The 12,207-nt window shown below is 40.3% G+C and overlaps 1 protein-coding gene across 36 annotated transcripts in view; it reads right to left on the bottom strand.

Annotated features, from left to right (window-relative positions):
* Nucleotides 1-12,207, bottom strand: part of SNAP91 (synaptosome associated protein 91) — a 71,083-nt gene that overhangs the window by 16,657 nt on the left and 42,219 nt on the right. For 13 of the 36 annotated variants that reach the window (XR_008732708.1, XR_008732707.1, XM_055713269.1 and 10 more), the window contains 8 exons: nucleotides 11,532-11,546; nucleotides 11,216-11,386; nucleotides 4,958-5,065; nucleotides 4,185-4,442; nucleotides 3,900-3,977; nucleotides 3,721-3,792; nucleotides 3,157-3,240; nucleotides 2,193-2,276 (listed from right to left, as the gene is read on the bottom strand). The exons of 2 other annotated variants lie outside the window; for them this stretch is intronic. Coding sequence is in view for 28 of the 34 variants with exons in the window: in XM_055713269.1 (XP_055569244.1) it covers nucleotides 2,193-2,276; nucleotides 3,157-3,240; nucleotides 3,721-3,792; nucleotides 3,900-3,977; nucleotides 4,185-4,442; nucleotides 4,958-5,065; nucleotides 11,216-11,386; nucleotides 11,532-11,546 (870 nt within the window). In the remaining 6 variants the exon portion in view is untranslated. Of the gene's footprint in view, nucleotides 1-2,192; nucleotides 2,277-3,156; nucleotides 3,241-3,720; nucleotides 3,793-3,899; nucleotides 3,978-4,184; nucleotides 4,443-4,957; nucleotides 5,066-5,185; nucleotides 5,290-11,215; nucleotides 11,387-11,531; nucleotides 11,547-12,207 lie in introns of those variants that run through there. 21 more of the 36 variants (XM_055713283.1, XM_055713278.1, XM_055713280.1 and 18 more) reach the window with 16 other exon arrangements.

Below are 12,207 nucleotides of genomic sequence, written 5' to 3'. Positions count from 1 at the left end.
CAGAAGAGAGTTCTCCCCAGCTTCAGGTAAAGTTTGCATGATGATTGGTCTTAATTCCACAGCTTTTAGCCTTGCACAATTTAACAGCAACATCTGGCACAAAAGCCATAGAAACGCTTTAATAAATTAAGTTCTAGCTGTCTAGGACTTGCACAAGACCCAGAGACAGTCTGCAGAAACAGCAGCAACCGAGTCAGAAGTATTGTCTGGACATCCCTAACTGCCCAGTTTTGAGGTTGCTTTTACTTACGCATTCACGTAAGGTTTTTTTACAGGAACATGCTATTAGGGTATGTACTGGGATAGACCTAGAAGGGTGAAAGGTTAGATTATTGTATTTATCAGCGTAGGTCTAGTCTTGCCTGGTGAGAGGCTTAAAAAAGTATGAAAAACATTCTACCACAATTTCTAAGTGAGCCAGGAAGAGACCAGAAACTTTTTTGACAGCAGAACACTTAAGACAGTGACGCATAGTAAGTATACTCATAATACTATGCATATGAACACTGAGTACAATGAAACACTCATAAACCATGAAGGACAAGCCGTCAGCCACCATATGAATTCTGGACACTCTTGAATTTAAAACTGGATTACACTGCAGGCTATACATCTGCCATTATTTAGGGTGAACAAATGTTTAGCAATATGCTGTGATGTTTGCAGAATATCTGTATCTGCCAAAAAAAAAATAAATTAAGTCTACTTGGAGAAAAAAATAAAATTTTAAAAGAAATCACTTATTCACCCCAACCACTTCAGGTCTGCTTGAGTATTTATAACTCACAACCTATAACATTTCTTTTATAATTTAGGTTTTGATTCAATGTGACTCATCAGATTCAGAGAGCACACTGCTGAAGTTTAAGCCATCTGGAGCGTAATTCCTACTGGAATTTAAGCTTAGTTACAGATAAGGAGATAAAATATTTTGTATTGTAATGTTTGCATAAGCAGGATTAGCTTCTGCCTGACAACATCTTTGCACCCAGTCCCCCGATAACACACACGACTGAAAAACCACTGGTATCTTTCAGCATCTGCTACTTTAAGCCTATACTCCTCATGCAACGGAGAGCCTCTCATGAGCATAAAAAGGAAAAACATACACAGGGTTGGACCTCTGACACAGTGTAAGCTGGCGTGAGAGACCTTCAGACTTACAGACAGCAGCTGATGTCAGGGCCCACCACACCTGGAGCGGTCAGCAGTTGCATAAAGGGCAGACTATCACTCCAGCTCAGAATTAATGCACAGAGGTACAACACAAAGCTAAGAATCATCTTCGAAGTTCATGAAAGATAACCTACCAACGAATTCTACTCACAAATTCACATTTTGGAAACATGGGGACAAACTGAGTCAAGTCTTCCTGAAACCAGAAGTGCATTAGTTTCCTTTAAACTTGAGGAAGGCAGCTGGGATCTTGTTCTCTACAAACTTCAAACCGGGATGGGGAGGAGTCACAACTGTTTAGCACACTCACTATAGCCACCAAAATACATGGTGGTTTAGCATGAATTTTGGAGAATGGTACAAACAGAACTCAGCTGAAGCTGCTTACTTGTAGTATGCTGACTACAATGATACAGTTATTCAGCTTTTGAAATAGGGCGTGACAGTGATGCCACACTCAGCATAGCAGAGACCTCATTTCACCCAGTGTGACGAGAGGGTCACCATCACTTCTATGCCCTTGTCCTCAGAAAAGCTCTTTCTCGTCAGCCTGCTCTCCTTGGCTAAATGCAAGACTGCTGCCAAGTCATTCATCCAAGCTCCTAACACTTAAGTGTGTAACCTGCCTCAATTAAATCAACGGAGAAATCGAGATGTATTAGAAGTAAGGAACAAGTAGCATAGCCTGCAATACTGCTTAAGTACTGCTACAGTCAGCCAAAGAAACTTTACGTACACACTCCTATACAGTGAACAGTATAGAAAAACAGCAGGAGGTAGGAAAATGAGGAGCATAGGAAGAAGGTAATCTAGGACATTAACTCGTACTTCAGTATAGCCCCTCCCCTGTAATTCACTGTACTTTTAATTTAAGACATCTAAAGTACTAAGAAATCTTGTAAACAAGTATTTTATTCCACTGCAGAAGTCCACTTACACCCAAGGAACATAAAAGATTTCAAAGACCATTTCTTAGTTTGCCTTAAAATAACAATTTGCTAGAAGTTCTTTATTACCAGCAAGTAGGTCTGCAGAAGCTGAGGAACTAGAAGCAGCCTGGGTTGCGGGCTGGGGTTCAGAAGCACTACTTCCAAAAGCATCTAAAGGGAATTCCAGAAAGCATCAAAAAAAGGTGAACAGTTCAATATTAAATGCATCAATTCATCACTTAAGGTAAACAAAAGATGACAAAAGGATAACCACTTCATTCATCAGAAGAAGTAAATGAAAGCGTTTGGCCATCTCTATTGCAAAGCAGTACCACGGATGTAAAGTGCAGGTGGAAAAAAGGAGGGGCAACAAACCAACACTTGAGAGGAATCTCTTCTCTTTTTAGTTGAGCCTCTTCTCAGAAAATCCATGCAAACCACAGCATTTTAGACAAGAGGGCTAAGCCCTTTGGAGGTGAACGCATCAGACGAGAGTTTGGAGTTAATTCCAGACAGAACCTACTGACTCATATTAAGTCTTTTTAGAGGAGTATGCCACTAATGTTTGAAAATTCACTACTTCTGAGCAACACTTCTGTTCTACAACACTCCTAGAGTTGGCTGGCCCATCCTAATTTCCACCTTGTCAAATCCCACAAAGATCCTGTAATTCAGATAACCCAGTCCGAGACAAGTCACCCTCAAAACTTCAGCTGCTTTGAGAAACGGAACTGAGAGAAAACAACATGACCACGGAGAGTTGCAAAGAAGAAAAAAAGAACACAACAGACTTTTACTGGATCGCTGAGGAAGAGCCACACATGCGTTGACTGAAAACAGAATGGCAAGTGTCATGACAATGAAATGAGCATGCTGACAGCTTATTTGCAGTTCGTTATTGTGCAGTACTAAGAACTGGGCATGCTAGTCTTAGCTGTCATGCTACACAGAAAAGCTGTGAGAAGGGGGAAACCTCAGCTTTAGCAAAGCGCAAAGGTAATTGAGATGAAGTGATTCAACTCTGAAGTGGTGAGGAAAGAAAAATACCCACCACCAAATAGGTCAATCACACCTGAAGAATCCACCTTTGCTGGAGAGGCAGTGGGTAGAGGAGAGGGGGCTGCAAATGCATCCACTGCAGTAAGCATAGGATAAATAATATTTAGTATCAGCAAGGCAACAATGATAGCTAAATATTTCAAAGCCACATGGGCTCCACCAGTTAGAACGACAGGGTTGGTAAATTCAGGTAGCAGTCTTCAGAACTGCAAACAGAAAGTGTTACATTTCTCACACTGCAACTGAAAACCACAGTACTTTAACGAAAACATTGCGTATTAAGAAAATTCTTATGCCTGGAGGATTTACTCTCTCAACAACTACATTACTTACTCAGCTTCAGTGTCAGCCACTTCACAGCTTGCATCTTCAGCAACTGCACATCTTGTGACCAAAGCATCAAACCCACAACTTAGTATTTCAGCTTAAAGATGTAAATTGGTAATAAGTGTTTTTTGGTTGTTTTTTTTTTGTTGTTTTTTATTTTACTCTTGGGGAAACAAAAACAAGCAAACCCAGGAAGTCTGTAAGATGGCCTGTGAAAACAAGCACTCACCAGATAAGAGATCAGCAGTGAGAGAACTCTCAGGCACAGGAGAAGCTCCATGCGGCGGAGATGAAAAAGCATCTTCCAGAAATGAAAGAAAAACCGAGGAGAAGTAAGTATCACTCAAGTCAGTTTACACCATTACACGGCATCAAAGCAGCAGAGTATTGGAAGAATTCTCTCTTTACCTGTACCAAAGAGATCTATGCTAGGAGTAGCATCTGGTTTAGGTGCTGCGGGTACATCAGGAACAGACTCAAATAAATCTAAGGCCAAGAACATAACACATCTTTAACTCATTTTTGAAAAGCAGGACTGAAAGCAGAACTTCCATGTTTTATACATCATATTTTGAATTAATAGGCTCTCTGGTTTGAAAGCCCAGCACACAGCATGCATGCAACAATGATTTGTTTGTTCTGTACTCCTGACAGATCAATCCAACAGAATCAAAGAGTTAAAAACAAAATTACCACCAAAGATATCTAGAGCAGGAGGAGCGGAGGTGGTGGTGGTAGCAGTAGTGGTGGCGGTAGTGGTAGTGGCAGTAGCTGTAGTAGCAGTAGCAGCAGCAGCAACAGCAGCAGCTGGAGAAGGAGTTGTTGCAGGAACTGGAGTGGCTGCACTAGTTGTAGGGGTAACTACAGGAACAGCAGTCTCTGTTGGCTTCATAGCAAAGAGGTCCAGCTCAGGAGCAGCCTCTGCACTACCTTCGGATGGGGCAAAGGGGTCTTGTAAAAAGGAGAGGGGAAATATTTGTGTATACGTACTTAGGATCAGCGAGGGAGGAAGTCAAGAACAAAGCAACTACAGGCAATGCACATACTGCAAATACACGCACGCACACAGAGGAGGTCGTTAACATTTAGCTTACTTATTCAGACATGTTACTTATGTTTTTCCAAAATAAAGACCACCTGAAGGGCTGAGCAGGCTAGTTAAAGGGGAGAACTTTCAAAGGCTCTTTGACAAGGCCAAAAAAAGACAGAAATATGACAAAAGAATATCCACTTTAGCAGGTTACTGCTTACAAAACTCAGCACTGATAGAATTGTCCATTAGCACTACCAAATAAGTACAAAGTTACTGGGACTCAGTAACAGGCAGTTTTGTTAGGCATGCTCTTCAGTCTAACATTTGTTTTGACCAATTGCAAACACTACGAAAATTTCAGAAAAACACACTGCCATGTAGTTTAAACAAAAAGCCAGCAAAACAAGAGACTATCTAATGACATAAAACCCACCATTTCCTGAACATGCATCAAGAGCTGCTGCTACAGGGGTTGGGGTAGCTGGTGCTGCTGCCCCTTCAGCCGCTGCAGGGGCTTCCCCAGGAGAAGCTGCAAAGGCATCTTGGGTGCAGTTTAAGAACAGAAATTAAAAGGAAAAAGGATAAAGAGAAGAAAAATATAGTAAAAGAACCAAGTTAAATTGCACAGGTAGATCCCCTTATACAACATGAATGTTCTTACTCTGACAGCAAGACAAGTCATGCAGCACAAAACGCTCTGCCTCTCCCCCAACCCCACATGAGCAGGTTCTAGACAGGGTTTGAAGATAGAGCTTCTCTGGTTGCCTGCAGGAAGTACAGTGAGTGTAAAATAAGGCATTATTCTCATTGTATAAGGGTTCAGAGCAGCATGCTCATGTACTACCCAAAATTAACTAAAGAGCGAGCAGAGGTATGGCAGTAAGTTGGTGTTTATAAAAAAACTAAAAACTTGCATGCTCAAAGCCTGTAATATGTGTTATTGATCTGTAACTGTGAATTTACTCGCACAGTGCTTTGTGAACTTAAGCACCATTACAAATAACAGTTCAATTACATCAGCACGAGATCTGCATCTACCATTTCTCAGTTTTGAGCCAAGTCAGTCATGCAACATCTGAGAAATTGAACTTACTTGTTTCTTGACAGTATTCCAATTGGATCTTTCTGAAGCCATAACCTGATGCATAGGTTATATTTACTCAGCTTGCTTCTGACAGATCAAGGATCTTAACTACTGGCCAGCCATAGTGTGTCTCTCCTCCTTTTAGGATCACCTCTAGGCCAACCAACCGAGTCAGGGAAAACAACTGTTTGGAGGTTTTGGAATGACTTGCTCATGAGTTTTCTTTGACCATTTTTTTCCTTGCCACTTGCTAAGTGGTATGTTTAAATTTTAAGCTCTGAACTTTCACAGCATTATTCCTAGGCTTAAACCACCATCTGTAGCTCTTAATTCCATGAAGTAGTCCTAATGGACAACGCCATTTGGACTATCCTCATAGGCAAGCTTTTTCTTCACAAAAAGACTGCACAATTAAGATCAAATGCTTCAAGATGCTCATAAAGGCCATTTTTCTACTGCTACAAAGTTAGCAAGTTAAAAAAATAAAATCTGTTGGGGAATACTGCAATTGCACTGTTAAACTACTACAGGAAAAAGCTTACCATGCTTTAACTTGAGTGTCAATTTTAAAATGAAAACAACCATTTTAAAAACAAGTTTGTGCCACTTAATCTAAAAAGCTCAAAAGAACATGCACTGAAACTTCAACAGAAGAGATGAAAGCCTTGTACAATAGAATTAAAATGAGTTAGTAGCAAAAAAAGGCCTGCTAATAAGCCATTTCAAATACAATTCTATTTTTCACGTAACAGGGTTCAACAACAAAACTGGATGGCAGTTGTCCAAGTAAAAAAATCGTAATTTGTCAAACATCACAGTGTTGTATGTATACCAGACACTGGCATACATCCTATAGAAGAAATTCAACACAGCACTGGACTGAAGAGTTTTGAATGGTACTGCTTAAGAACATGCTATGCATATGGTCATGTGGGTTGGGGTCTGCTCTACAGGGCCAGCTTTCAGATAGAGGGTCACCCTGGGCTCTTCCAAAAAAGCTTATTTCTATCCACACAAGCTTGTAGGTCATCAACAGCACAGAAGTTGGTCAATGCTATTTATAATTACCTCCCAGAATGAAAGGATAGCCTCCAGGTTTCATACGAAGTGGTGTTTCAGAATGCATACAGTTAGTCACTAGTTCTATGCTGGGACCACTTCAGCCTCAGAGCAACACCCGTTCCTGTCCAGATGTGAACTACTGAGGTTCCACATACAGCAGCCATAGAAATTCAGGTGGGCACAAATTCCTTCCAGTCCATAGATGGAAGGGAACGGCTAGCGTGGCATCAGCTTTATTATTTATTGCCACTTCCAAATACGAATAGGTTGTTGCCAAGCGTATCATATTCTTTAGCATCATAGTTGGGTTAAATAGCAGGTGGGATAAACACCTAAGTTCATAATGGAATCTAAAGAAAAAACTTTAAATATTAGTTACTCTGAGAAGTTCAAGAAAACTTATGTAAGCACAGAGACAAACCAACATAACCAGGTGACCCTACAGCTCACAGTTCAAACCAATGGTTTGCTGGGTTGTTGTTTTTTTTAAGTTAATACTTATCAAGTTCACTGAAGCCTTTCAAAAGGCTGTGCTGCACCTGCACAGATGCCCTCTGCTAAAAGCCAGTATGACATGCAGAAATTGATACAATTAAGTATTGCATGTTTTATTACTAAAAAACAGATTGGAATGTTTCTTTTTTTGTTTCTCCATATTGGCACAGTAACCCCACATTTGCATTTCCAGCACTGTAAGAAGATCTCCCTTTACAGCAGTTACTGTATATACTCAGTTTATGCCTCTTTACATTTGTGCATCTTCTGCTTCAGAAGTGAATCTAGTTTTTGACTTTTAGAATCAAGTAGCACATGATCCTCGCTTGGGTTTAAGATGTTGCTGAAACCTTTGCAAGTTCACACTACACGGAACAGCCGTTAGGAGTGATAGCTATGTATTCTGTACTGCAAACACTTAAATTGTTAAATAAAATCAGTTCTTATTGAAGTGATGTGCAAACAATGGCATTTTTAAGTTCTGAAACACTGAAGCAGTGCTTCAACACATCTTGTCTGCAGCAAAGTAAGTGTTCTTGAAGAGCGATCTGTTTAATTTCATAAATTCAGGCTTCATCTGACATCATGGCATCAATATACAACAAAAGTTACTCACGAATGACGATACTTATGTATGACTTATAATCATTTAATGTATTATGCAACATCTGAAACAACCCTATGGCAAGTCACAAGTATTTGAAAGATCATAGAACTAAAGTGTACAGGTGAGCAGAATTCTTTTCTTGTTTCCACATTTTTTTTCCTCTTCAGTCACCCTTCATTACTTTGGCATGGAAAACCTGGCTTAACAAGAAACACCCCACTAGGATCACTGCTAGGAAATAATAGTAAGAATTATGGGATTTTTGTTGTTGTTTTTTAAAACTTTAAAAAAAAAGTTTTCATTTTAAAATAATTTTAAAACACTTTAAAATAAGTGCTGGTTTGCTACAAGCATGTTCCAGCATGAGGGACATTCATTTGCCAAGTGCCAAAAAGTCTCAATCACTTTGCCTTTAGTTTCTTTAAAGGGAAAACCACAGTTCCCTGCCTGCTTGTGATTAATACTGAATACTTAATAACTGACATTTGCACAGTGTCTGCCATGAATTTTTACTTGCACCACTTACACTATAATCGCACAACAAAATATAACTCAAGAACACGTTATTAGCATCCAAAAATACTGTGTCCAAATTCTATTATTGAGGTACAGGGCATTTCAAGATCTTTCGCCTTTCCTATACATTTCCCCCTCTCAGGAATGATTCCAGCTGCACTTTGAAAACAGCCTCCTCTTCTTTATCTTGGAAACAAGATAAGGAATTCTTCAAGTTGGCCCAGGTAACTGACAGCTTGCCCATTAATCAGACTGAATTCTTCAAAAAAGCTATGCTGGATCAATCCTGCATTTCTCATCTGCTTTCCAAAAGCATGTTAAGACATGAAGACATAAAGCAGAGCTGCTTCTCCTCTTAAAGACAAAGCCCAGTCCCAGGCAACATGCAGGCTCCTATCAGCTGAAGTACCAGCGATGCAGTGCAAGAGAATTCAACAGTCATTCCTGCCAAGTCTCCTCTTCTGCTTCTTCCATCACCTTGGCTGTCTCTCTCCTGCAGCTTTCAGCTTCCTTTCCCTACCCAGCCACTCCCTGAAGACTCTACATTCTTTCTCCCGAGATCACTGGTCCTGTATCTTCCCCTACCACACCTCCCCACAAGGGATTGCATAAGGCAACTAAGAACTGGCAAGCTGCAAAAAGTTAACATGACCTTGAAGACTGTATCTCTAGCAGACCTCAAAGATCAAATACCTACTTTAAGATTAACTGTAAGCTTTCCTGGCACCAAAAAAGCTAGAGTGACAGTGTCTGCCCTCAGACTACCACTTCTTGCACCGTACGTAGTCTTGAAGTAAAAAGGAATGTTGGTATGGGATACCAGTTACAGCACAGGAGTCAGACCGAAAAAAAGAAACCAAACCAAAAACCAAACAAAAAAACCCAAAGAAAGAAACAAACAAAAAAACCACAAGCAGAGAGACGGAAGTTCAATATGGACTCCAGGATCCTAAAAGGGTCTGGCCTGCGGGTGTCTTGAAGGCACTGCAAAAGTACGTTCACTGCTGAGTGTGTTAAGAATTTTTTCCTTCTTGAAAACCAGAAGTTTTCTGCTATTGTAAATAACAAAACCTTGCTTTGTCCTGAAGTGTTCCAGGAAAAAGTCAGCATTTATCTACTACACAATCCACTGGAGATTTATAGTATTCGAGCAAGAAAATACATTCTCTTTTAAAAAAACTATCAAGTCACAGAAGTCTGGATGCTGCAAAAGTATAATTCTTTCCACACTGGAGAATGAAGGCAACTCCACTTGCTAACATGTGCCACTAAGTAATCTAATGATCAGTTAAATCTCTAGAAACTAAATGCATCCAGCTCTTTGCCACTGATTTGGTAGCAGCCATTTTTCCAGGCACAGAATAGTGCAAAAGGTAGAAAAAAGGAAGGGTACATCTTGCTGCTGGAAGCAGTAGCACTGGAAGAATATGCAACAGTAGGTGTTTTTCTAATCCTGTTGCAAGTTTACAGTGATTTCTAGCCATTTAACTATCATTTAATTTTTTTAAAAGGTCATATATCTATGCTAAATTACTAATGTAATTTGAAAGTGCTGTATCCAAGACTGGCTCGACCCCAGCATCTACACACCAGAAGTTTCATGCGCTGTACATCTGCAGCAGTGTTAACAAGCACAGGCCTTGGCTTCTGCAACAGTCTTCTGAGAGTAACGAACATCAGAATCTCTCTTGCGCCTAGTGGTGTCCAGAACCATTGCCCACAACTATTTTAAAATTGCTTCTGAACTGCCTGACCCTGTGGCACTTGACCTATTATCCATCTTTGTAAAAGGAGGAGTTAAGTAGCAGGTAGCAGCTGTACTCCTTTCTTACAGCTTCTCAGCAGTTCCACTGGGGATATCTTGGAGCTGTCTGTCTAAGTCAAAAAAGTCCTAAAAAACTTCTAACCGGGAACCTTGAGTCTTTAGGAAACACCTGTTTATGTGTGAGACCTCTCCAGAACTCCTGTCAGTAGAAGCGATAAAAACACCACACTCCACTCAGAACATACTGGAATTCAGTTTTGCTAGCAAGGATGTTATTACTAATTCCTGACATACATGGTCATACTAGAAGAGAAACCTACAAAAATACTGTGGTCAGGTGATCTTAAACATGTTAGTAGTTTGTAAATCAGAAATTTTTTCTATTAACCTGGGCTGGTATAGTGCTGAAAAGAAACGGTAATTTCTGACATGCTGCTGACAAGCCTCCTGCTCCATGGGAGTGACAAGAAAACTGACAACATACAGGGGGAAATTTATTCTTATTCATGAGGTTAGCAGCTACCATGAGAGACTGAAAGAGCATAGCTAAACTCAAAGAATATGTTTCTTACACATCAGTTGTATAGTTGGCATTTAGTCCGAGTTCACTGCCACTTTAATTTACTATTAATGCTACATGAAATAAAACCCAGATTCAAGAACACTGAAATATAGTAGTTTCTGCTGGCTCCATACTACATTTACTGAAAGGACTCAGAAGAAACACAACAGAGCTCAAGCGCCACATGTAATGAAGGGGCAGGAAGCTGCCACATCCATCCTCAGCAACTACGAAAGCACAACTGCGTTTCCCACAGATTGTAGTACAGTGCATAGTTACTGAATAATGTGGAAAGAATACCTGCTTATCCGGGTGTGCACCTGAAACCTAATTTTTTTTTGCTGTTCAACCATAAAGTAATTCAGTCTTAAGTGTGCACAGTTTTCCATTTCCATATACATGCAGAGGAGTCTATCAACTAAAAGCACAGCAAACAACGAGGCAGTTGGACAGTTTACATTTCCTGTTCCATCTAGCATCCAACACACAGGCACCTCTGGCAGAATTGATTAAATCAGAGGCCTTGAATCAGTAGCTGAACTCAGTATTGCTTCATCTACCTTATGAGCTGGCATAGAGCACTAGAGCAACCAAACTAACCTCCAAAGAGATCCACTTCAGCAGTGGCAGCAGTAATAGTTGTGGTTGTAGCAGCGGCAGCTGAAGTAGTTGCAGTATCAGTAGTTGCAGCAGTAGTTGCACTAGGCTCTGGGGCAAATGGATCTGAAATCTGTGGCTCAGAGGTAACACCGGAAAGTGCAGCCAGATTATCTATATGCAACCACATAATGAAGATCAAACAGGAAAAGTAAGGGGAAGAGGGAGAGAGACCACAATTACTCAGCTCCAGAAAGCTGGAGCTTTTAATAAGGAGTCTTAACATTCAAAAGTCTTAAAAATCAAAAATGTTACTCACCCTCTCCCAAGAGGTCTAGTGATTGTCCGTTACAATGACAGCAGAATAAAGAAACAGACTAATTAGTAGAACTGCCAGACTGAAGATGTTCGTTAGCCATATGTTCATTCTTTTAAGTGACATATCTAGGTTAAACAATTTCTGCACTTGATCTTCCAGCATTCAAGAAGTTACTGTTACATGAAAAAGTTCATTCTGTTCAATAACTCTATTCAAAACAGAACCAGTATGTAAGTTTCACAGAGGTGTTAAGTTCTTTAATATCTAATCAGCAAGATGTTCAGACACTGGTAGTATTTATCACTTCTGTTTTATACAGCTGGTTTTCTTTGCTTAAACTGTAACAAAGAGAACCAGGTAGTTGCCTGTAAGGGTAGTACCTTTCACCACCCCAGGGTACACCCAAGAACCACTTCTTTAGAAGCTCGATTCATCACTAGACTACTTCTCTCTTGCATTTGGCCTAGCAGTGTAGAGAGTAAGACCAGAAGTAAGGTAGACTTCTTTGAAGTTCATGAGCAGCTCTCATCCCCCAAGAACACTGCGAATTTTAAATTCAAGTTCCTGGGCCTAACAGCACACAGCTTCAAGACTTTCATCAAGTAAGAGTGTACACAGGGAGAGTGAGCCCCAGCGAATCCCAGTGCTCCCATACAAGTACAGTAAACAGGCACTG

The sequence above is a fragment of the Falco cherrug genome, chromosome 6, assembly GCF_023634085.1.
Source record: "Falco cherrug isolate bFalChe1 chromosome 6, bFalChe1.pri, whole genome shotgun sequence".
In the NCBI taxonomy this organism is placed as follows: domain Eukaryota; kingdom Metazoa; phylum Chordata; class Aves; order Falconiformes; family Falconidae; genus Falco; species Falco cherrug.
Note: the sequence above shows the minus strand (reverse complement) of the source record. Positions and strands in the feature narration are given on the sequence as shown.